The 23,036-nt window shown below is 36.2% G+C and overlaps 1 protein-coding gene across 20 annotated transcripts in view; it reads left to right on the plus strand.

Annotated features, from left to right (window-relative positions):
* Positions 1-22,833, plus strand: part of MLLT10 (MLLT10 histone lysine methyltransferase DOT1L cofactor) — a 198,911-nt gene extending 176,078 nt beyond the window's left edge. For 19 of the 20 annotated variants that reach the window (XM_074324864.2, XM_074324863.2, XM_019755985.3 and 16 more), the window contains 9 exons: positions 540-657; positions 2,036-2,108; positions 4,753-4,907; positions 6,726-6,914; positions 7,342-7,430; positions 7,566-7,927; positions 9,009-9,105; positions 19,045-19,254; positions 21,060-22,833. In XM_074324864.2, coding sequence (XP_074180965.1) covers positions 540-657; positions 2,036-2,108; positions 4,753-4,907; positions 6,726-6,914; positions 7,342-7,430; positions 7,566-7,927; positions 9,009-9,105; positions 19,045-19,254; positions 21,060-21,104 — 1,338 coding nt within the window. In that variant the 3' untranslated portion in view covers positions 21,105-22,833. Of the gene's footprint in view, positions 1-539; positions 658-2,035; positions 2,109-4,752; positions 4,908-6,725; positions 6,915-7,341; positions 7,431-7,565; positions 7,928-9,008; positions 9,106-19,010; positions 19,255-21,059 lie in introns of those variants that run through there. The other variant, XM_074324866.2, reaches the window with a different exon arrangement.
* Positions 22,834-23,036: the final 203 nt, after the last annotated feature.

Genomic DNA, 23,036 nt, shown 5'->3' on the forward strand with positions numbered 1-23,036 from the left:
AAAAGCAGCAGGCTTCCAAGTCTATCAAAATAGGAAGTAACAAAATAGTGTGCAGGTTTTACTAATGACCGAGTTAAGCAATGGAAATATGGCTCCGTATAGTTAAAGTACTAGAAGTAGGAATTGGACCTTTTGACTTCCTTCTAGCTAGTCTGTGATGTAAGAGACTAAAGCATTTGTTAGGCATCTGTTGTCTACCTGCCCTTATTTTGTAAATGGTTTAATAAGATTAAATAATTAGTCATATGTTCACAGGGTTACCATGCCGCTGGGTTTTGATACCGACTAGATACTTCGAAATTAAAGCAGGAATAGTTAACTTTGTGCCAATCCTTTTTTTTTTTTTTAATTTGGAGTTATGTAACTTTTCAAAAATTGAAATGTTGGAATGGTAAAACAAGAATGAAATTTGCTCTTCAGAAAGTGAGACATTTTTGCTTATATTCTTAGGTTGGAGAAAATTGTTATTAGGTATATCAGGAGGAAATGTATTAAGATATTTTCAAATATAATTAATCTTTGTAATTCTTTTCGTTTAGGCAAATACCTTATCTGGATCTTCTCTCAGTCAGGCACCATCTCATATGTATGGCAGTAGATTAAATCCAAATTCTTCAATGGCAGCTCTTATTGCTCAATCTGAAAATACTCAAACAGGTAAGTTTTCAAGAATTTTTAAACTCTAAAATTCTGTTCCCCTCTCCCAATGTAATCCCTCCCCCCCAATGTAATTTTCCCCCTATTGACTCATTTTATTTGAAAAGTCTAAAGGTGTGCTTAAGATAGGATGGCACCTTTTCAAAAACAAAAACAAAAAAACCCCAGAAGAATCACAGTTGGAAGTAAATAGTATGCTGTGCTACAAAATAGTGATGTGCTTTTTTTACTGTCTGAAATGTAAATGTTTAAGCAGAGCCATCAGCAGGCAGGAATGCAACAATGTCTCCTGTGACTTTTGTGATTGATGTGTTCAGTTCTCAGTTCTATGCAATGAAAGTAACATAACACTGGGCTTTTCTGTGAATAGCCTAAACCTTTATTTGCATAATTCATGAAATTGCATTACACAAACTTGGTTTAAAAAAATCCTGTTAGGGAATTTCTACAGTGTTTAGTAATCCTGAATTTTTACTAGTTGCCATTTTGTAGCATTTGCCTCTTGTGCTGTTTTAATGAGCCTCTGGATTTGCTTTGTTTCATTCCATCCTTAAGGATTTGTTGACATGTCCAAGTAGTCATGCCTGTTTGGGGGATGGGAATGGGTTTAGCAGTTCACCAAGAATGGATCAGTCATGTCTTTACCCTTTAAGGGTCAGAGGTTACCTGACTCGGAATAAGGGGAGAACAACCTTGAAAGAGGCCAGAAAGGGTGATTTTATAAGGAACTAACTGTAGGGGAAATAAAAGTTAACTTTTCACGCAGAGATTTTTCTGTGTTACCTAACGAATATTTTGAAGAAATTTTTTTTTCCTTTTAAATACATAATTCAGTGTTCCTACTTGTTTTTGTCAATTTGGATACTTAATGTTATATGTAATTTTATTCTTGGTGTGAGTATCCATGTAATATAATTTTAGTCTTGGTGTGTGGCTCTATATAATAAATTACATATTTTATGAGTTGTCTTGGGATGCAAAGTGTTAAAAAATACAAAGCATAAGGATTTGCTGTGATAAGCATACAGATTAGCTGTCCACAGCTGTGATTCATTACTTTAACCGTAGAAATTAAAAGTGGCTGAGGGGAGGGTGCTGCAAATGCAAACCACGCTTCTGTGCTGTAAAATTGAAAGGAATGAAAGAACAGAACGTAATCCATGGCCTTCTACACCCACAAAAACGTGTAGGGACAACGCCTTACATGCCACAGTTCAGCAATTCTAAACTAGCAGCATACTAGGCCTTCTACTTGCATAGTTACTGCAAAGATAGTGGTAAGGGTTTTTTGTATGTTTTAGGAAAAATCAGGGCAAGAGCTTAAAACCTCTTATCTAGTGAGAGTCACTTTATCAGCTATGAAATATTTACACTGCAGATCAAGATCTTGGAGACAATAGCCGCAGCCTTGTTGGCAGAGGAAGCTCACCCCGAGGAAGTCTCTCACCACGGTAAGCATTATTTACACTGCAAAGTATCGGCAAAGGAAACATTTTGACATTGCAAACTTCTTTGTCTTGTATCAGCAGAGTGTACATTTGTGAGGCTATAAAAGCATTCTGAAGATAAGAAACATTTCTGGGCAGTCAAGAAAAAAGATTCTAAATTAATTTGAATATTAATTTAAACATAGATTTCTAAGCTTTTAAAAAGACAGAACTCTTGTTGGTTTCCAATCAATTTGAACTTTTTTTGTTTTTATCATTTATATATTTAGCTGCTGGTACTATTAATGCATTACCTTGGGTAACTCTTTTTGGTCATAAAATAGTGTTAAAATCTCTTAAAGCTACACATTTAAAGCTTTCAACTTTGGGTACCAGTTTTAGCGCTGTTGTGGGCAATACACTTAACCTTTTCCTCTCTAGTGCCTAATTCAGTAAATGAAGTTTTTGTGGCTCATCTTTAAAACCCTTCTGATTCTTAAGATTGAATCAAAGTGTAGCAAATGTATTACATTGTTCTGTGAAATTATCTTAATTATTATATGAAAGAATTCAGGTACCATTATTAATAGTGTATAATATATATGAGGTTATTCCTGTTAGCAGGATACTCTTAACCAGAGTTGTACTGAAGGGCTGAATTTCTCAGCGTAATCTGAGTGCCCCAAGTCTTCTGTTCTCAGTAGGGAGAATGGTAGTAGGAAATAATTCTGTCAGTTTATAGAAGACAATGGAACTTTAGGCTGTGGCTATCTTTTTATTGATTTAATTCCACTTTCAACTTCTGCACCTTCTTATAGTTTGTTTTCTCTCTGTTCTCTAATTTTGTAAACTGCCTCAAGCATGGTATTAGACTGGATAAGAATGGAGAGCAAAAGGAGGAAAAAGCCCATTTCTAGAATCTTTTTTCACTTACGGGAAATTAAAAATTTTCAACTATGGGAATTTAAAAATTCTGTTAGAAATTAAAAATTTTATGTGGTGACTACCATGAATATTAGTGTTGCTGTGTTGCTGACATAGTTGCCGATGGTCTGTTAAGGAACATCTTGGTCATTAAAGAGATTAGTATTAGTCCAATAACCTCAAATTTTGCTGTTTTCTGGTGGTACATCTAGTAGTGCCTTTTCCCTATATAATTCTTAGGTGAACTAAAAGTAGTATGGTTTTTCCTAATTGAACTCTGTGGAAAATTAAATATTCCTTCCTTTGAAGCTAGTAATCTGAAGTACACAGTGATAACATCTGCCTAGTCTGTAATTTTATGCTGTGATTACTTCTGTACTGTTTTATTCTTTTTTTCTAAGAAGAAAGTTAATGGATTTTTGCTCATACGTTTAGTAGAGGAAGCATTTCTGTGTTCCCCTTTAAACTTAAAATATCATACAAACTATCCAGAAATTATTTAAGATCCCTTAGTGCTATTTTGCTTGGTGAAGTTCTTTGTTTTTCATTAGCTAAATGGGATTTAACACAATAAATGGTATAGAATTGTTTTTAGCATATATTTCCAACTTTATATTACCTTTTAAAGATCAGCCTGAAGTATAATAGCCTAAATTATTCTGGCGTAATAAACTCTTTGGAGAGGGAGGGCCAACCGTATGTAACACATGATGTTTACATATGGAATAAAAAGCCTCATTTGTTTAACTTCTTATTTAAAGAGACTTTTGTAGAGAAACATATTAGGGCAGTAGCAAAACAATAGTGGGTTGTTAGAAAACCTGAGTTGTAGCCCCAGTTCTGTCATTTACCAGCAGTGTGTCTTTGGATAAGTCACTAAAGCCTTATCTTGTTTCCTCAGATGGAATTAGAGCCAATAAGCCAGGTTTCAACTTCTCGCTAGGTTGTTGTGGAGATCATATGAGATAATTATGTGGACACACTTTGAAAACTCTAAAGCCCTTTACTAATGTGTTCTGTTAGTATGGAAGCTGGGAACCAGAAATGGCCACATTTGCTAATTTAAAACAAAAAGTAGGTGAGAGAATATTACATACTCATCTTAATATAAGTAATATTTGTTTTGGAAGAGGTGATTAAGTCATCATCACTTGAAGTACACACATCTAAGACATTTTAGAAAAATTTGTATAAAAGGCTCAAATAAAAATTGCTCTGGTCTTGATCCTTAATACTGAAAATACAAATAAGTATTTTTGAATTTATAACAACGCTTCTTCAAAATTATTTAAAATTTCTTTTTGCTAATATTTGAGATTTTCTTGGTTGTAAATTAAAATGCTTTCTACATTATTATAATAATATTTTGCGTATTAAAACAGAATGATGGAACTCTTCTGGCTAGTTATTTTAAAGTCTTTCTAATCCTGTCTTTCTCTTTTGTCTCATAAACCTATATCAAGTTCTTTTATAGCTTATTTCAGAGATTATTGGTGATGTGTTTATGTTTTCGAGGGGTTTTTAATTATCGAGTATGGCCAGTTATCCCCTTGATTTTACAATTCAAGGAGGAAGAATGGTAATTACTAAATTTTAGGGTAGATTATAGTTTTATAGTTCTAGCATAGGCAGCCTGGTGTTAGAAAACTCACACAGGAAAAGGGTCAGCATAAGGTGAGAAATGTGAATGCGCTCTCCTTCACAAGGTTCTCCTGTTTAACCTGAGAATTAATGTTTTCAACAGATCTCCTGTAAGCAGCTTGCAGATTCGCTATGATCAACCAGGCAACAACAGTTTGGAAAATCTGCCTCCAGTAGCAGCCAGCATAGAACAGCTTTTGGAGAGGCAGTGGAGTGAAGGACAGCAATTTTTATTAGAACAGGGTACTCCTAGTGACAGTAAGTATTCTTTTCTTGTCTTTAAAGAAAGATGAATGGGTGCGTGAACAGACAGGTGGATGGATGAAGAAGTTACACTTCATCAGGACTAGCAATGAAATTATGATACAAGTTTTATATAATATGGTAAGAAAATGTAATATAGGGGTTTTATAGAACAAATTCTACAGTTTTACTGCTTGGACTTAAATCCTGTCTTTACCTGTTATTAAAAGTATGATCGTGGGCAAGTTTCTTAAATGGCAGTGTGCTTTAACTTCCCATTTGTAGAATGGGAATAATAATGTTGCTATGTCATAGTGTTGTTTTGAGGGTTAAATGACAAAAAAATACATAAAGAACATTGCCTGGCTCATAGAAAGCACTTCTCTGTTCACTGGTTATTGTTACCATTTATAACTATCATAATGGTGGTACTTTGTTCTTATTGATTTTTAACTTTTACTGAAATACACAAGTTGTATTTTTTTCTTAGCTTGTTTGAAGGAAATTTGCTCACCTCTGGAGAATTTACTTAAAAAAATGCATGTAGTCAAATATGGCTAATAAGCCTATTGATTTTACAATGTTGATGAGAAAGAATAATACCAAATTATATGTATTTTTATATATTATATATCATTTACTTATTAAATTATATAATATATATATTATATGTACATATTTAGTATCTTTACACTTTTAATTACTGGGGGTGGAGCCATGGGTGAAAAATGCCAAAAAGCAAAGTCACACTGCAGATGGTAGTTAGCTGGAAAAGTGGCCTAGTGTTAAGGATATATATTTTTGTGAAGAATATAGGTCGTTTTTATCATTTTGCGATATAAACTTTTGCTGCCTTATTTTATTCAAACAAAACATTTTGCTTGTTAGTAGACAAGTGCCATAAACTGGTATTTTTATGAATGGTGCCCTGACAAAAAATTGCTAATTTTGAGGAAGTTCATGCCGGGATAATCCTTTAAACACTATAGCTGGAAGACAGGTTTTACTTCGTTTTATTGCATATCGTTTGGGTGCACTCAGGGTTTCTTTGTGGGGTCTTGTGGAGGAGGGATAAAAGTTAAACCCTTGGGAAACGACCATATGTGTCAGTACCAGTAGAGTTGTGTCTTTTGAAGGCCCTGAGGGCATGTTAAACAAATACAACTTTTTAATACATAAAAATTTAAAAAGTGCCTATCACTGTGGCATAACAGCAGCACTCTGCTGTCAGTGGAGAGGTCTGAGTTGTGGAATGAATTGAAACCGTATTTGAGGTGATGAGGCAGGACGGAAACAGGCCTGTCTGTTTACAGACGCTGCGCCTTCTGCGGGAGTGGGGGCTGCAGTGTGCGCGCACTGCCCCCTGCTGGGGGGTGTGCGCATCAGCATGCGGAGCGGCTGGGCTTGGGAGGGTTCTCACCGTGGCTGGGGGCCGGTTTAGCGTCATCAGGCAGCAAACAAAAACTTGTGCTCTTTTTGTGTTGAAGGATATTGCTATGATTCCTTCCCATTGTAAATATGACTTTAATGTAGAATCATGGCAGGCACTTTAGATTTTTAATTAGTCTTTTATTTTGATGAAAATAAAATGTGTTTGTCAGTTTTCTTTGAGTGGAAATTAGAACAAGGTGGGTGTTTTTTTGGTTATGCTTATATATGTCCAAATATATTGTGGTATATTTCTATGTACATATAAATTTAGGCGTAAAACCTAGTCATTTAGAAATGGTTTACAGAATTTCTTTTTTATTTTAACTTAATTTCTTAAGTTATTGAAACCTAATCTTTGTGTGTGAACTTGTCTTTGTTAAAAACTATCCAAATGTTTGCTAGTTTTAGGAATGCTGAAGTCATTACACCAACTTCAAGTTGAAAATCGAAGATTAGAGGAACAGATTAAAAACTTGACTGCCAAAAAGGAACGCCTTCAGTTGTTGAATGCACAGCTCTCAGTGCCTTTTCCAACAATAACAACAAATCCTAGTCCATCTCATCAAATGCATGCGTTTTCAGCACAGAATGGTAAGTATGAACATATTTACTGTGTATCTAAGGAAATTAGGCTAGATTTTCAATATCTTTTAGATAATAAGTGAATAATAACTGGTTACCACTTATATGAAGATGTAGAAAAGAAATGATAGGTTATTTTTGAAGAGCATAAAGAATCCTGTTAAGTGATGAACTTGAATTTGTTTTAACTGCTTTAGTACATAATTTAATGATAAAATGTATTTAAATGTGTAGTGATCTCTTTATTGATTTAAAGCCATGGTATTCAATAGAGACACAGATTTTTCTGTTTAAACTGATCTTAGGAATAGCAAGACTTAATATTTAAGTGTTTTTAATGTGGGCTTCTGGATAAGCTTTTAGATAAGCCTTTAATCTTATACATAATGTAATTTAACAGGATAAATAGGTTTCTTTTTGTCTTTTATTATTCTAGCTCCTACTACTGATTCTTTGAACAGCAGTAAGAGCCCTCATCTAGGAAACAGCTTTTTACCTGATAATTCTCTTCCTGTATTAAATCAGGTAATTTTGGTGTGGTTAGTTCATTTGTGTGTTTTACTTATGAACAATAGTATATCACATTAAATGGTTTCAAATTATTTTAAACAGTTTTGCTGTGTTCCTTACAATTTAAGTTTCTATTCTTTCTTCCATTAGGACTTAACCTCCAGTGGACAAAGCACCAGCAGCTCATCAGCTCTTTCTACTCCACCTCCTGCTGGGCAGAGTCCAGCTCAGCAGGGCTCAGGCGTTAGTGGAGTTCAGCAGGTCAATGGTGTGACAGTGGGGGCACTGGCGAGCGGAATGCAGACTGTAACATCCACCATTCCTGCCGTGCCTGGTGTGGGTGGGATAATTGGAGCTTTGCCAGGTAACCAACTGGCAATTAATGGCATTGTAGGAGCTTTAAATGGGGTTATTCAGACCCCTGTCACAATATCCCAGAACCCTACCCCCCTCACCCACACAACTGTACCACCTAATGCAACTCATCCAATGCCAGCTACACTGACTAACAGGTAAGAAACTTAAATATATTTTAGGGTTTTCAGTGCAACATATTATAGTAGTACCATATTGTCTGTGCTTTAGATTGGGATTTTTAATGTGCTCCTTGTAGATGGATGCTAAGAAATTAAAACTTGCCAGACTTTTAAACTAAGTATATTATACCAAGAGCCATTTGTTTTTCAAACAGAAGTAATTCAATTAAAACAAAATTAAACCACTTTTAGTAACAAAGCATTAAATATATTCTGTGCTGAAATTTCAGTCTTGATCTGTAATGTCTATTTTAAATGCTAATTTTTCTTACCCTTGTATATTGCCTTCATGTATCATAAATTCTAAAGAAAAGTAATATTGTGATGAAGATCACATAGGAATATTGTCTTCTTAAAATTCGCTATGTAATTTTGTTAGCTTTATAATCAAAGATTTTTGATATAGGGTGAAGGTCAAATATTTATCTTGCATTTCCGGGGAGTAAGATTCACTGTTTTGTTGTACTTGAATCATTTGAATGTTTGTTCAAAATAAGGAGACTAAAGCCATGTTATTATTGAACATATTTTTGAAGAATAAATAATTTTAAATGGATTTGCAATGGGTACTAGTAAACTATTTTATTCTGGCTCTCTTTTCACTGGTGCTTAATTTTACTGACCATTGGGACCAATAAAAAAGTTTAGGTCAAATCACTTAGTAGTATGTTTGGATTCTTTCTTGTTTTAAATATGTGTTACCTAGTATGGGTTAAATTATCCTTGAGTAATGAAGAATAACTTATTACATGTATATGTTATAAACACATGTGAATTTCTATTCTGTAAAATAACTTAATGCCTGCTTAGTTTACCATAGAAAGGAAAACAAAACATTTCTTGACAATGTGAATTCTCGTATATCTGTGTGCGACATGTGCGTGCTCATACACACAGAAATAAGAAATTTGTGCACCATTGTTTTCAGAAAGTATTGTGATTAAAAACTTGACTTGTTAACTTATTAAACATCAAATCAAAGAGTGGTCTTTCATTTTACATTTGAAAAACCATTAAAGGTATATACTAGCAAGTAAAGGTTTTCATCTTTTTGCAGTGCCTCGGGACTAGGATTACTTTCTGACCAGCAAAGACAAATATTTCTTCATCAACAGCAGTTTCAACAGTTGTTAAATTCTCAACAGCTCACGCCAGTAAGTGCTTCCTTTTTAAAAAAATTAAAAAATTTTTTCAATTACAGTTCACATTCAACATTATTTTTTATTGGTTTTAGGTGTACAGCATAGTGGCTTGACATCTATATAGTATAATCTATGTGGTGATCCCCTTGACCAATCTAGTACCCGCCCGGCACCACACGCAGTCACCACAATATTGTTAACCATGTTCCCCATGCTACATTCTACATCCCCGTGACTACTGATAATGTTTGATTTTTATTAGGAAAAAGTGATTTAAGTTAAATAGATATTCAGCGTGCCTACTGATTACCTGCTTTTTGAAATCACATAATGGGATGCATAATGCAAAAATGGTTTGTCTTTGCCAGTCTGTGATACCTAGTGACATTATATTGATTGATTTACAAATATTAGGACATGTGCTGTGGTACTCTTGTAGACTATAGTGACAAAGTGGCGAACAAGACTTTGTGTTTTCATGGAGCTTCATTCTGATAGGGGAGATGGGTAATAAATAAATGTATACTTTTTTTTTTTAAATTAAATTTATTGGGGTGACAATTGTTAGTAAAATTACATAGATTTCAGGTGTACAATTCTGTATTGCATCATCTATAAATCCCATTGTGTGTTCATCACCCAGAGTCAGTTCTCCTTCCATCACCATATATTCGATCCCCCTTACCCTCATCTCCCACCCCCCACCCACCACCCCCCTTACCCTCTGGCAACCACCAAACCATTGTCTGTGTCTATGAGTTTCTGTTTCTCATTTGTTTGTCTTGTTCTTTTGTTGCTTTTGGTTTATATACCACATATCAGTGAAATCACATGGTTCTCAGCTTTTTCTGTCTGACTTATTTCGCTCAGCATTACACTCTCAAGATCCATCCATGTTGTCACAGATGTTCCTATATCATCTTTTCTTACCGCCGAATAGTATTCCATTGTGTATATATACCACAACTTCTTCATCCATTCATCTATCGAGGGACATTTTGGTTGTTTCCATGTCTTGGCCACCGTAAACAAAGCTGCAATGAACATTGGAGCACACGTGTCTTTATCTCTAAATGTTTTCAGATTTTTTGGGTAGATACCCAGGAGAGGGATTGCTGGGTCATATGGTAATTCTATTCGTAATTCTTTGAGGAACCTCCACACTGCCTTCCATAACGGCTGCACCAGTCTGCATTCCCACCAACAGTGTATGAGGGTTCCTTTTTCTCCACAGCCTCTCCAACACTTGTTACTATTTGTCTTGTTGATGATCACCATTCTGACTGGGGTGAGGTGATATCTCATTGTGGTTTTGATTTGCATTTCTCTGATGATTAGTGATGTTGAGCATTTTTTCATATGTCTATTTGCCATTTGTATGTCCTCTTTGGAGAAATGTCTCTTCAAGTCCTCTGCCCATTTTTCAATTGGGTTGTTTGTTTTTTTGTTGTTGAGTTGCATGAGTTCCTTGTATATTCTGGATACTAGCCCCTTATCGGAGGCACTGTTTGCAAAAATCTTCTCCCATTCAGTTGGTGGCCTCTTTATTTTGTCAATGGTTTCTTTTGCTGTGCAGAAGCTTTTAAGTTTCATATAGTCCCATTCGTTTATTTTAGCTTTTACTTCCATTGCCTTTGGAGTCAAGTTCATAAAATGCTCTTTGAACCCAAGGTCCATAAGTTTAGTACCTATGTTTTCTTCTATGCAGTTGATTGTGTCATGTCTTATGCTTAAGTCTTTGATCCATTTTGAATTAACTTTGGTACATGGTGACAAATAGCAGTCCAGTTTCATTCTTTTGCACGTGGCTATCCAATTCTCCCAGCACCATTTATTGAAGAGGCTGTCTTTGCTCCATTGTATGTTTTTAGCTTCTTTGTCAAAAATTATCTGTCCATATTTATGTGGTTTTATTTCTGGGTTCTCAATTCTATTCCATTGGTCTATGTGTCTGTTTTTCTGCCAATACCATGCTGTTTTAATGATTGTAGCCCTGTAGTACAAGCCAAAGTCAGGAAGTGTGATACCTCCATTATTGTTCTTTTTTCTTAAGATTGCTTTGGCTATTCGAGGTCTTTTGTGGTTCCAAACAAATCTGATGATTTTTTGTTCTATTTCTTTAAAATATGCCATTGGGATTTTGATGGGGATTGCATTGAATCTGTATATTGCTTTGGGTAATATGGCCATTTAAACTATGTTGATTCTTCCAATCCATGAGCACAGAATGTCTTTCCATTTCTTTGTGTCTTCTTCAATTTCTTTCAAAAAAGTCTTATAGTTTTCAGCATATAGGTCTTTCACATTCTTGGTTAAGTTTATTCCTAGGTATTTTATTCTTTTTGTTGCAATTGCAAAAGGAATTGTTTTTTGTATTTCTTTTTCTGAGATTTCATTGTTGGTATATAGGAAGGCAATGGACTTTTGTGCGTTGATTTTGTAGCCAGCAACTTTACTGTATTCGTTGATTGTTTCTAATAGCTTTTTGGTGGAGTCTTTAGGGTTTTCTATATATAGCATCATGTCATCTGCAAAGAGTGATAATTTAACTTCTTCATTCCCAATTTGGATGCCTTTTATTTCTTTCTCTTGCCTGATTGCTCTGGCAAGGACTTCCAACACGATGTTGAAAAGCAGAGGTGATAGGGGACATCCCTGTCGTGTTCCTGAACGTAGAGCAAAGGGCTTCAGTTTTTCTCCATTAATTATGAGATTAGCAGAGGGCTTGTCATATATGGCCTTTATTATGTTAAGGTATTTTCCTTCTATACCTATTTTATTAAGTGTTTTAATCATAAATGGATGTTGTATCTTGTCAAATGCTTTTTCTGCATCAATTGATATAATCATATGATTTTTGTCCTTTATTTTGTTTATATGATGTATCACATTGATGGATTTGCGTATGTTGAACTATCCTTGTGCCCCGGGGATGAACCCCACTTGGTCGTGATGAATAATCTTTTTAATGCATTGTTGTATTCGATTTGCTAGAATTTTATTTAGGATTTTTGCATCGGTATTCATCAGAGATATTGGTCTGTAGTTTTCTTTTTTTGTGCTGTCCTTACCAGGTTTTGGTATCAGGGTAATGTTGGCCTCATAAAATGAGTTGGGGAGTACTGTTTCTTCTTCAATTTTTTGGAAGAGTTTGTGCAGGATTGGTATTAGATCCTCTTTGAAGGTTTCGTAGAATTCACTAGTGAAGCCATCTGGTCCCAGACTTTTGCTTTTGGGAAGGTTTTGGATGACTGATTCAATTTCGTTACTGGTGATCGGTCTGTTTAGATTTTCCAGTTCTTCATGGTTCAGCCTTGGAAGGCTATATGTTTCTAAGAACTTGTCCATTTCTTCTAGGTTGTTGAATTTGGTGGCATATAGTCCTTCATAGTATTCTTGGATGATCCTTTGTATTTCTGTGGTGTCCGTGATAACTTCCCCTTTTATATTTCTGATTTTGTTAATCAGTGTCTTCTCTCTTTTTATCTTAGTAAGTCTAGCCAAGGGTTTGTCAATTTTGTTAATCTTTTCAAAGAACCAGCTCTTTGTCTCATTAATTTTTTCTATTGTCTTTTTGTTCTCTATTTCATTTATTTCTGCTCTAATTTTTGTTATTTCCTTTCTTCTGCTGACCTTGGGTTTTACTTGTTCTTCTTTTTCTAGTTCTTTAAGGTGTAACATGAGGTTATTTATTTGGGAGTTTTCTTGTTTCTTGAGATAGGCCTGTAATGAGATAAATTTCCCTCTTAAAACTGCTTTCGCTGCATCCCAAAAATTTTGGTAGGATGTATTTTCATTGTCATTTGTTTCTATGTATCTTTTGATCTCTCCTCTAATTTCTTCTTTGACCCAGTCCTTCTTTAAAAGTATGTTGTTTAGTCTCCATGTATTTGTGTTTTTTCCCACTTTCTTTTTACAGTTGATATCCAATTTCAAAGCCTTGTGATCAGAGAATATGCATGGTATGATTTCAATCTTCTTAAATTTGTTGAGACTGATTTTATGTCCCAATATATGGTCTATCCTTGAGAATGTTCCGTGTACACTAGAAAAGAATGTATAGTCTGATGTTTTAGGATGAAATGCTCTATAAATGTCAATTATGTCCATTTCATCTAATGTGTCATTTAGGGTTACTATTTCGTTATTTATTTTCTGTTTGGATGATCTATCCATAGCTGTCAATGATGTATTTAAGTCCCCTAGTATAATTGTGTTTTGGTCAATTTCTCCCTTTAGTTCTGTTAGTAGTTGCTTGGTGTATTTCGGTGCTCCCTGATTGGGAGTGTAAATATTGATGATGTTATGTCTTCTTATTGTACAGTCCCCTTCACCATTATGAAATGTCCATCTTTGTCTCTTGTTATCTTTTTCACCTTGAAGTCTGTTTCATCTGATATCATTATGGCTACACCTGATTTTCTCTGGGCACCATTTGCTTGGAGTGTCAATTTCCACCCTTTCACTTTGAGTCTATGCTTGTCCTTGTAGCTGAGATGTGTCTCTTGGAGACAGCATATGGTTGGGTTTAGCTTTTTGATCCAATCTGCTACTGTGTGTCTTTTTATTGGTGAGTTCAGTCCATTTACATTTAGGGTGATTATTGATATGTGAGGATTTCCTGTCATTCTATCTTTAGTTTTCTGGTAAGGCTGTGTCTCCATTGTTTCTTTGCCTTTTTGTTTTTGTCTGTTATTTCTGTGTGGTGGTATTCTATGATGTTTCCCTCTGTTTCTTCTTTTATTTCAGTATATATTTCAGTTCTGGATTTATTTTGAGTGGTTACCCTTAAGTTTATGTAAAAGAAAGTTTGATATTTAGAGTATTCCATTTTCTTCAGCACGCTTACTTTTTCCATTCCCATATTCCGGTTCAGGCCTTCACTCTCCCCCTTTTTATGTTTTGGTTGCCACAAATTGTCCCTGTTGATGATGGTCGAATAGCCTCCTTTAGTATTTCTTGTAGTGCAGGTTGTGTATTAGAAAATTCCCTCAGCTTCTGTATGTCTGGAAAGGTCTTTATTATTCTTCATATCTAAAGGATATCTTTGCTGGATATATTATTCTTGGCTCATGATTTCTCTCTTTCAATAGTTTGAATATTTGGTTCCACTCCCTCCTGGCTTGTAGAGTTTCTGCTGAAAAATCTGATGATAATCTAATGGGCTTTCCTTTGTAAGTTACCGTCTTCTTTTCCCTGGCTGCCTTGAGGATTCTTTCTTTGTCGTTGATTTTAGACAGCTTCAATACAATGTGCCTTGGAGAAGGCCTGTTGGGATTGAGGTAACTAGGTGTTCTATTAGTTTCTTGGATTCGAGGGTCCAGTTCTGTCCACAAATTTGGGAAGTTCTCATCGATAATTTGTTTGAATATATTCTCTGTTCCCTTCTCTCTTTCTTCTCCTTCTGGTATGCCCATTATTCTTATATTGCTCTTTCTGATGGAGTCTGAAAGTTCTTGTAGAGTTCTTTCATTTCTTTTAAATCTCAAGTCTTTCTTCTTCTATCTGTGTCATTTCCAGGTTTCTATCTTCGATGTCACTGATTCTTTCCTCCATCTGGTCAACTCTACTACCTAAGCTGGTTATTTCATTCTTAATTTCTTCTATTGAGTTCTTGATCTCCAGAAATTCTATTTGGTTCTTTTTTAAAATTTCAATCTCTTTCATAAAATGCTCATGCTGTTCTTTAATTGAGTTTCTGAGTTCATTTAACTGCCTATCTGTGTTTTCTTTTATCTCGTTGAGTTTTTTCAGAACTGCAATCTTGAATTCTCTGTCATTTAAGTCACATATTTCTGTATCTTTAAGTGCCTTTTCTGGAGATTTTTCACTTTCTTTCTGAGCTATCTTGTTGCCTTGGTTATTCATGGCGATTACTGGTTTACTATTTCTCTTCCTAGACATCTACAGGAGTGACTTCTGCAACAGGTTGATAGGAAGAGGTCTTTCTTTTGTTTTCCAGTACTTGTTGGTAGAATGTTTTACTTTTTCTCCGACTGCAGGCTTTTTTTTTTCCTCTCTCACAAGGTAGTGCTATGTTTTCTCTGCACTATTCTAGCTTCTCTCACAATGGGGGGATTCCCTGGGAGACGGGCTTCTCCTCTGTTAATACTTCGTCTAGGTCACAGGGCGCAGTGTCCCGGTGGGTATGCGGAGAGCTTTTGATGTTCCAAAGCTCTTCCAGCTCCTGATTCAGAGCTCGTATGTTTCAGCAGTTCTGTTTACTCCTGCAGGGATCCGCCCAGATAGGTGGGGCCAGGGGTGGGGTGAGCTGTGAGAGGTGGCCCAGAGCAATGGCGGCCACCACCACCACCACAGCCAGTCCTGCTTCCACAGCTCTCTCCCCTTTGCCGGAACTAGCTGGGCTGTGAATTTGTGTCTGTGGGCCACAGTTCTCAAATATAGCAAATTTTCTGTTGTTTTGATCTGACACTGCTACTGTTTCGCTTCTAGCACCGGGCAGGTGGGGGCGGGGCGAGCTCTGGGAGGGGAGGGAGGGGGCGGCTCGTCTCAGTGCCTAAGGCTCCGTTCTCTGCTCGGCAGTGCGGGCTTAAACCACCGTTTTCAGCCTTTTTCCCTCAGTCTTTTCTCCGAGGTCTCTGCCGTGAGCGTTGGGTTCAGCCGTGTTATATGCTGTCCCCTCAGCCCTGTGGAGCCCTGGCGGAGCCCTAGCAGTCCGAGTTCTTCCCTCTCCCGCAGCTGCGGTAGTTCCGGGAAGCAGCGAGCTCGGCGCACTGAGCTAGGTCTGCGTCCTGCGCCCGCGCGGCTCCGTCTCCGTGCACTTCTCCGTTTCCTCCTCCCCCCACTCCCACGAATCTCCCACCTGTAGGTGATTTCAGTCGGTAGTGGGCCTCTTCGTCTTGCCTGTCTGCTGTGCAGGGAGTCCTTTGTGGAGTTTTTGTTGTTCAATTCTTTGTAAATTCCAGGGGAGCTTTACAGAGGCTCACCTCACTCCGCCATTTTTCCGGAACTAAATGTATACTTTTTGGTAGTAATAAATATTGAGAAGGAAAATAAAGCAGGATAAGGGGATACAAAACAGTGGGATGAGGGCCATTTTAAATAGGGTGGCCCAGCTTCTTTGAGTAGATGACTTTTGAGCACAGAACTGAATAAAAGTTGAAGGAGCATGACTTCTTGACATGGGAATAGAAGAGAAAGCGCATTCCAGGTAGAAGGAACAACAGTTATAAAAGACTTTAGCTGGACATGCATTTATGTAGTGAAGACTAGAAAGAAGGCTAGTATGACGGCAGAGTGAGGGAGGCTGCTGAAGGGGAGAGAAGATCAGGTCGCTGGGCTTGGTCTAGAAGATCATGGACTGTCTGTTTGGCAAGAAAGTTAGTTCTTAAGTATGGAAAGTCATAGGTGATTTTGTTTTTAACCTTTCTATTATGGAAATTTTCAAGTGTATTGAAAAGTAGAGCATACAGTATAATATATTAATCACCCAACTTTAATAATTATCCCAGTTTAAAAAAATCTTGTTTCGTATATCCTTACTTTTTCTTTCAGGATTATTTGAAAGAATTAATTGGAGGGCTTTGAACAGAATAGTGACATGATAATAATTCATGTTTTTGAAAGATGAGTTTAGCTGTTGCATTATGGAGAGTAGTCTGTGTGTGTTGGGTGGCAACCCTAGAAACAGGGAGGCTATTGGAGCAGTCTAGGTAGGAGATGTTGGTGTCTTAAAATAATGTGATAAACGTGGTAAGAAACTGTCTGAAATTGTATATTTTGAAATGTACATATTTTGAAATTGTATATTTGAAGACTTGTTTGTCAGACATTCAAGAAAAAGAGTCCTAAGCAATTGAATGTTGACGTTTCCTGAGGTTTGGATGACTAGGAGGGACAGGTTTTGGAGAGAAAACAGGAGTCTGTTATAGACATAACTGAGTGTGAGAGGTCTGCTTAGACGGGCAAGGGAGGTGTGTCCTAGGCTTTTCTGAGTCTGGAGTCCAAGGAAATGCAGTTGGATGTATAAATTTGGGGTCATTGCTTCCTGTGTGATGTTTAGATTCACAAGATTTGATAAGATCAATAGTGAATGAGGACTGAGCTCTGGACATCCTGGAAGAGGAGAATAATCTAGTACAAGATATTGAAAAAAAGTGGCCACTAACTAAGAGAGTGGCCCTGGTGTTCTAGGGTCCATACGAAGAAAATGTTTCAAGAAAGGAAGGACCCTATTGTGTAAAATGCTTCTGGTAGGACAAGTAAGAATGGACCACTGGATTTGGCTGTTTGGAGGATTTTTCACAAATGTGATTTTGGTAAGAAGTAAAAACCTCAGACTGGTTCAGAAGAAAATGGGAGGAGAGGAAGTGAAAGTGGAATAGAGGCAACTAACGACGTTTTACTGTAAAAAGCCGAGAAATGGGCACCTAATGGAAGAAGGACATGGTGGGGGGGGGTAGTTTCTATTCATTTTGAATATGACGGCAGATGTGTGTATTGTGGGTTAATTCCCAGAGCAGCAAATTCCCTAAGAAAGGAGAGAAGCTGAGAGTAGCATTCCACTTTAACAAGAAGGTAGGTACAGCAGCTGTCAGTGGATTTCATGATAGGAGGTCAAGGAAACCCACTTTTAATGCTTTTAATTGTTTAAATTAAATGATAAGTATAGTCATCGGCTCTGGGAGATGGGGTACTGGTGGTGAAGAAGATGTGGAGTAGATGCCTTGGCGAAGGGGAGAAAGAAGAATTAACTGAGCCACGTGGCGTTGTGTGGCTCACATGCAGGGCCAGCACTGGCTGGTCCTCTGCTGTCAGAAATTTAAAGTGAGACCAAGCTGATATGGTCGTGTGACTTTTCTCGAGCCCCATTTCCCTAGCACTTCATTGAATTAGAAGGCATGGAGAAGGGCTGTTTAACTCAAGAGTTTCAGCTTTTGTTTATCATTTCTTTCTAAAATGTATCTACCTACTTTCTTGTTTAGTCAAAAATATATTGACAATATTTGTTTTGATTCTAGAGTATCATTTTTCACAGTCACTATATTTACAATGGTATAAAGATAAAACCCTCCACTGGCTTCCCATTTTACCTTGAGTAAAAGACAGGGTGTGTACAGCCTACTGCTGTGAGGCCCACAGTCTGCTCTTGCCTCCTCCTTGCTCACTCCATTCCAGCCCCTGTGGTCTCCTTGCTGTCTCCCGTGATCGTACTGGACATGCGCTGAAGGAGCTCCTTAGCACTGGCTATTCCATCTGCCTAGAACCCCCTACCCCAGATCCACATAGAGAATTCCCTGACTAGTCTGTTTCAGGTGACCCCACCCCTGTCATACGCTGTCGCACACTCCTGTTTCCGCTGACCCTTAGCAATACTCCTATTCTGACTTTGGTCTCTCCCTCTTGTCCCCAGGGTAGGCTACATAAGGGCAGGGATTTTTCTTCTCCACCAATATGTGTCAAGCACAAACACATGTCTCAGAAACAGTGCCTGGTAAGCACTCAGGAAATGAAATACATCTTTGCTCTAAAGAATAGTCTTATAACTACATAAAAAAAGCACTCTTTTTTGAGTGCTTGAATGAGAAGTTCAGACTTATTTTAGATTCCCAAAATTATGGGGAGGATTTGACCCACACAGTGCATTTTAAAGTCAAATACAGATAATTTGTGACTTCTCTACATTTCTGTTCTCCTTGATTGTCATGGATAACCTAATTTGAATAGAGGTCTCCTTTATTTGTTTTGCCCCTTTTGAAGATAAGCCATTCACTGATGTTATTGACATTTCATAGTAGACGGTTGTTACCTAGTGCAGCAGTGCAGCGTATTTTTTCTGATGAGATACTTGCTTTCTTTCTTAGTAGTATGTATATGAGTGACTTACATTTAAATATCTAATATTAAAGAAGAAAATAGAAAAGGCAGGCTTTACTGACTGCTGAATTCTGTGACAGGGAACTCATCTTCTTTCACATGTTTTTACCTAAGGAGCAACATCAGGCGCTTCTGTATCAGTTAATGCAACAGCATCACCACCAGCAGCACCACCAACCGGAACTGCAGCAGCTGCAGCTCTCTGCACCAACACAAATACCGATAAACAACCTACTGGCAGGTACTCAGGCGCCACCACTTCACCCAGCTCCCACCAACCCATTTCTCGCCATCCATGGAGATAGTGCAAGTCAGAAAGTGACAGTAAGTATCTTTGCTTTATTCTATCTAGCAAAATAATAAAAAGAATTTTATTGATTAATGAGAGATGATTCTCTCCAGTCCCTCTCCTTCCCCCCCAAATATATTATTCCCTTGATAATTTCTCTTTAAAACCAGTTGTTTCAGCAGCTGGGTATTGTAAACACAAAGGACCTAAGCCAATTTATATATCCCCAAAGTATATCAGTTTGAATTTGCACATAAGGTTTGAAGGCCGTATGATAATTCAGAAAGTTTCAAAATAAAAATGTTGTATTTATAGCAAGTCGTGTGGAACAGTCCACTCAGACAATACTTGGTACTTTTTAAGAATCTTTGTTTAATTTGTTTAATTATAGAACCAGTCTAGATATTTTAGCAGTATTTTTTTTATTTTGCTCTGAAGTGCTTCCTAAAATGGAATTATATTTATAATAAAATTAATATAAAAATTTTAGGGTAATCCAATTATTCCACCAGATTATGATAAAAAAAAGTAAATTATAATCACATTTCTAATGGAATTTAAGTTTTATTAATTTTATGTAAGTGATAGCATCTTACCCTGTCAGCGTACAAGATAAATTAAAAACGGATGCAGGAACAGTATACTATACATTTGGTAGCACACAGTTTTAAGGCTGTTTCTTTTTATTAATTCTCCCCTTCAATTAGGTCTACTTTACTGTAGTGTATAAATATTTCTCCTAAATTCCAGTTCAGGGCAGAACTGTGTTAGAGGAAGGCTACTGGGATATAGAATGCAGACTGGACATCAGGAAAGCAAGAAGGAAAGAATGAAGTGGGAGAGTGGGCAAATTAAAATACTAAAAGTCACAATGTTTGCTGTTTCCCATAATTTTGAAAGCTTGCTATATACTGTGCTTTTAGTCTTCAGAAACTTTAGTTTGTATTTAGTAACAAGAATTGGTTTAAAATATAGATTATTGATTTTATTAACTCTTCAATGCATTTGTTTGCCCCATTATTTCTGACTTCCTGAATATATACTGTCATTGTCACAAACGTTGTTCCCTCTGCAGTATTCTTCTGACATGGGAAATTTCAGTGATTCTGTATTCATTTAGAAATTTTTTGTACTGCTTTTTTTCTCAAGCTTTTTCTTATGTTAAAAAATGAATTAATTACTAGTTACTTTTTCCATATAATATGAAAAGTGTATTTTTAATGGAAAACCACAATAGTAAACAATATAAAATAAACTATTAAATACCTAATGGAGAAAAGCAAGGGTAGCAAATAATATTTATGAGTACCCTACTGTATGCGAGGCATCTTTGTCAGATACTATAGTATGCATGATTTCAATCTTTGAAATAGTAATAGGTTGTAACCCTATTTTTTTGTAGATTAGTAAAACAAGACTCGAAGAGGTTAAAGCTCAAAGGATAGCTCAAAGGATAAATAGCACATATTGGATCAGAACCCATGACTTTGTTAGTCCATAAAAAATTCATTTTCTGTAATACCATGTTACTACTTCTGTGGAAATGTTAATTTCAGGGGATGATTTCTACATTCATTCCTGTGAGTTCTGTGTCTCAGATGGGCACTTTTTTGTTTACTGCTGAATTTCATGTTTGTAAAAGCAACTGATAATGTTTACCAGTAAATTCATGTCTTTATATTATGCTGAAAAGTAACCATGTCGACTTGTAGGAAAAAAGGAATAACCATGTATACCACATTTTATCTTGGTTATAATTTCAATTAAGAGGATATTACCTCAAATGTGGGCCAAAAATTGATTTAGCTAATGCATTTGATCTTGTTTGTTTCAACTGCAGAGACTTAGTGATAAAACGGGGCCTGTTGCTCAAGAGAAAAGTTGACACTTGAGAAAAACATCTTAGAAATTGCCTATCCTGCTGTTCTAGCACTTCCTCTGGCTGCTGTTGCAGTCCTCTTACTACACCTATGAAGAAATGCAACAAGAAACTAACTGCACAACAAAGGATTAATTGCCACAAGGACATTTCTTGTAAGGCTTTGATTTTCTTGTTGCTTTGTTGCACTGAAATGAAATTCCCATATCCCCCACCCCTCACCCAGATTTTTTGAACTTTGAAAGAAAATTTAATACCTAACTTTTGTCATTGAAAATTTACATGCAATGAGTTTATCAACCTAAGAGAAATTTAATATAGTTGGTGCACAACTAATTTTGTTACAAATTGGAGAGATGAATAGCAAAACTAAAGATTTTTTCCATTTATAAACTACTTGGTTTTATTGTACAAGTTGGAATATGAAAATAAGATACTTTGTTTGGGTTACAATGTGCTTGCTCTGAGTCAAAACTTAAAACAAATTTCAAGGAACTGTCCAATTTCTTCTACGAGAGTTGTGTTGGTTAAATATTGCAAATAAATAAGTCATCAACTGGGACTTGGCAATCTTTGTTAGAAAACTTTCTAATGGGATTTGGCCAATTTTGGTAATCAAGTTAGGACGGTAATGTCTTCCTTTTGCAAAACGAAATTTTTTTTTTTTTTTTGCTAAATGCCTCTTTTTTGGTGTTAAGACCTACTCATATTTTAAAGAAACCTTGAGTTGAGTTCTAAGGCTGCTGGGGGAACCAGATCAATTCAAAATGAAAGACTTCTTTCAGAAAGATGGGCCACTCTGGAAGCTGCTGGTCGGGTTTGGCCTGAATCAAGTGCCTGTTAGTACCTTATGGTGTTGAAATGGCTCTAGACAGCTGAGCTTGCACTGTAGTCAGTCCTTGTAAGTAGTAGGAATAGTCAGTGTTGCACCAGCAGCCTTCCCGTGGTTCTGCCTTTATTAAAAACTTTCTATGCCACCATAGATAGCTCAGGCAAAATACCTGGGTATTTATCCACTAATGAGTCACAAGAAAAATGAGTGGATTTGGTAAGAATTTTTGTTTTTTACTTTGAATAACTTCCCATTACTGACGATGATTTCCAACAAATGAACAAAACAGGATAAACAACCCACCACTACAGTTCCTAAAACAGGTGAAATCTTATTACAGTCCTTCCACTTTGGGTAGCCACACTCCTGGTGTGACAGTATGGCAGTGTATAAATTACATAATTGAGGATGTAATCATTGAACTGTTCTTAAATGTGTGAATTATTAGTGGAAAAGACCCAGCTGTAATTAGACCTCCACTGTGTACTTAGCTGGAAGAACATGTTAATTCTGCAATATGTCTCTTGGTTAAACATTGCACAGTTCTTACCTCATTTCTGTAAATAAGGTTTTGTGAATCTGTTTTGTATTGTGAAAATATTCATAAGATAACATTGATATTTTGATTTGTAATATTTCTAATTGGTAGATTTAATTGAAAAGTAAAATTAATTTATTTTTATATGTTCAGGGGAATTTTAAAGAAAGTCAGATCTTTTGTAGATAATTTTAAAAAATCGGTGTGGTTTATTTTACTTATTTAACCCACTGGTTGTTATTCTGTAACAATTTGTATAAATGGTAAATTTTGAATGTGTTATTATTTTACCTAGGTGTAAAAATCCACATGTATTGAAGAAAATGTACAAAGTTTTTGTTAATAAAATTTAATAATGTTTATAACTCTGTGCCATTTTTCCAGTTTTATTGAGATATAATTGACATAATATCACTATTAAGTTTAAGGTATACAGCATAATAATTTGGCTTATATATACATTGTGAAATGTTTACCACAGTAAATTTAGCTATCTCATACAGATACAAAAAAGAGAACAGAAAAAGTTTTTTCCTTGTGATGAGAACTTTCAGGATTTAAACTCTTA

This window comes from Rhinolophus sinicus, chromosome 1 (assembly GCF_057876585.1).
Source record: "Rhinolophus sinicus isolate RSI-liver-muscle chromosome 1, RSI-T2T, whole genome shotgun sequence".
NCBI lineage: Eukaryota > Metazoa > Chordata > Mammalia > Chiroptera > Rhinolophidae > Rhinolophus > Rhinolophus sinicus.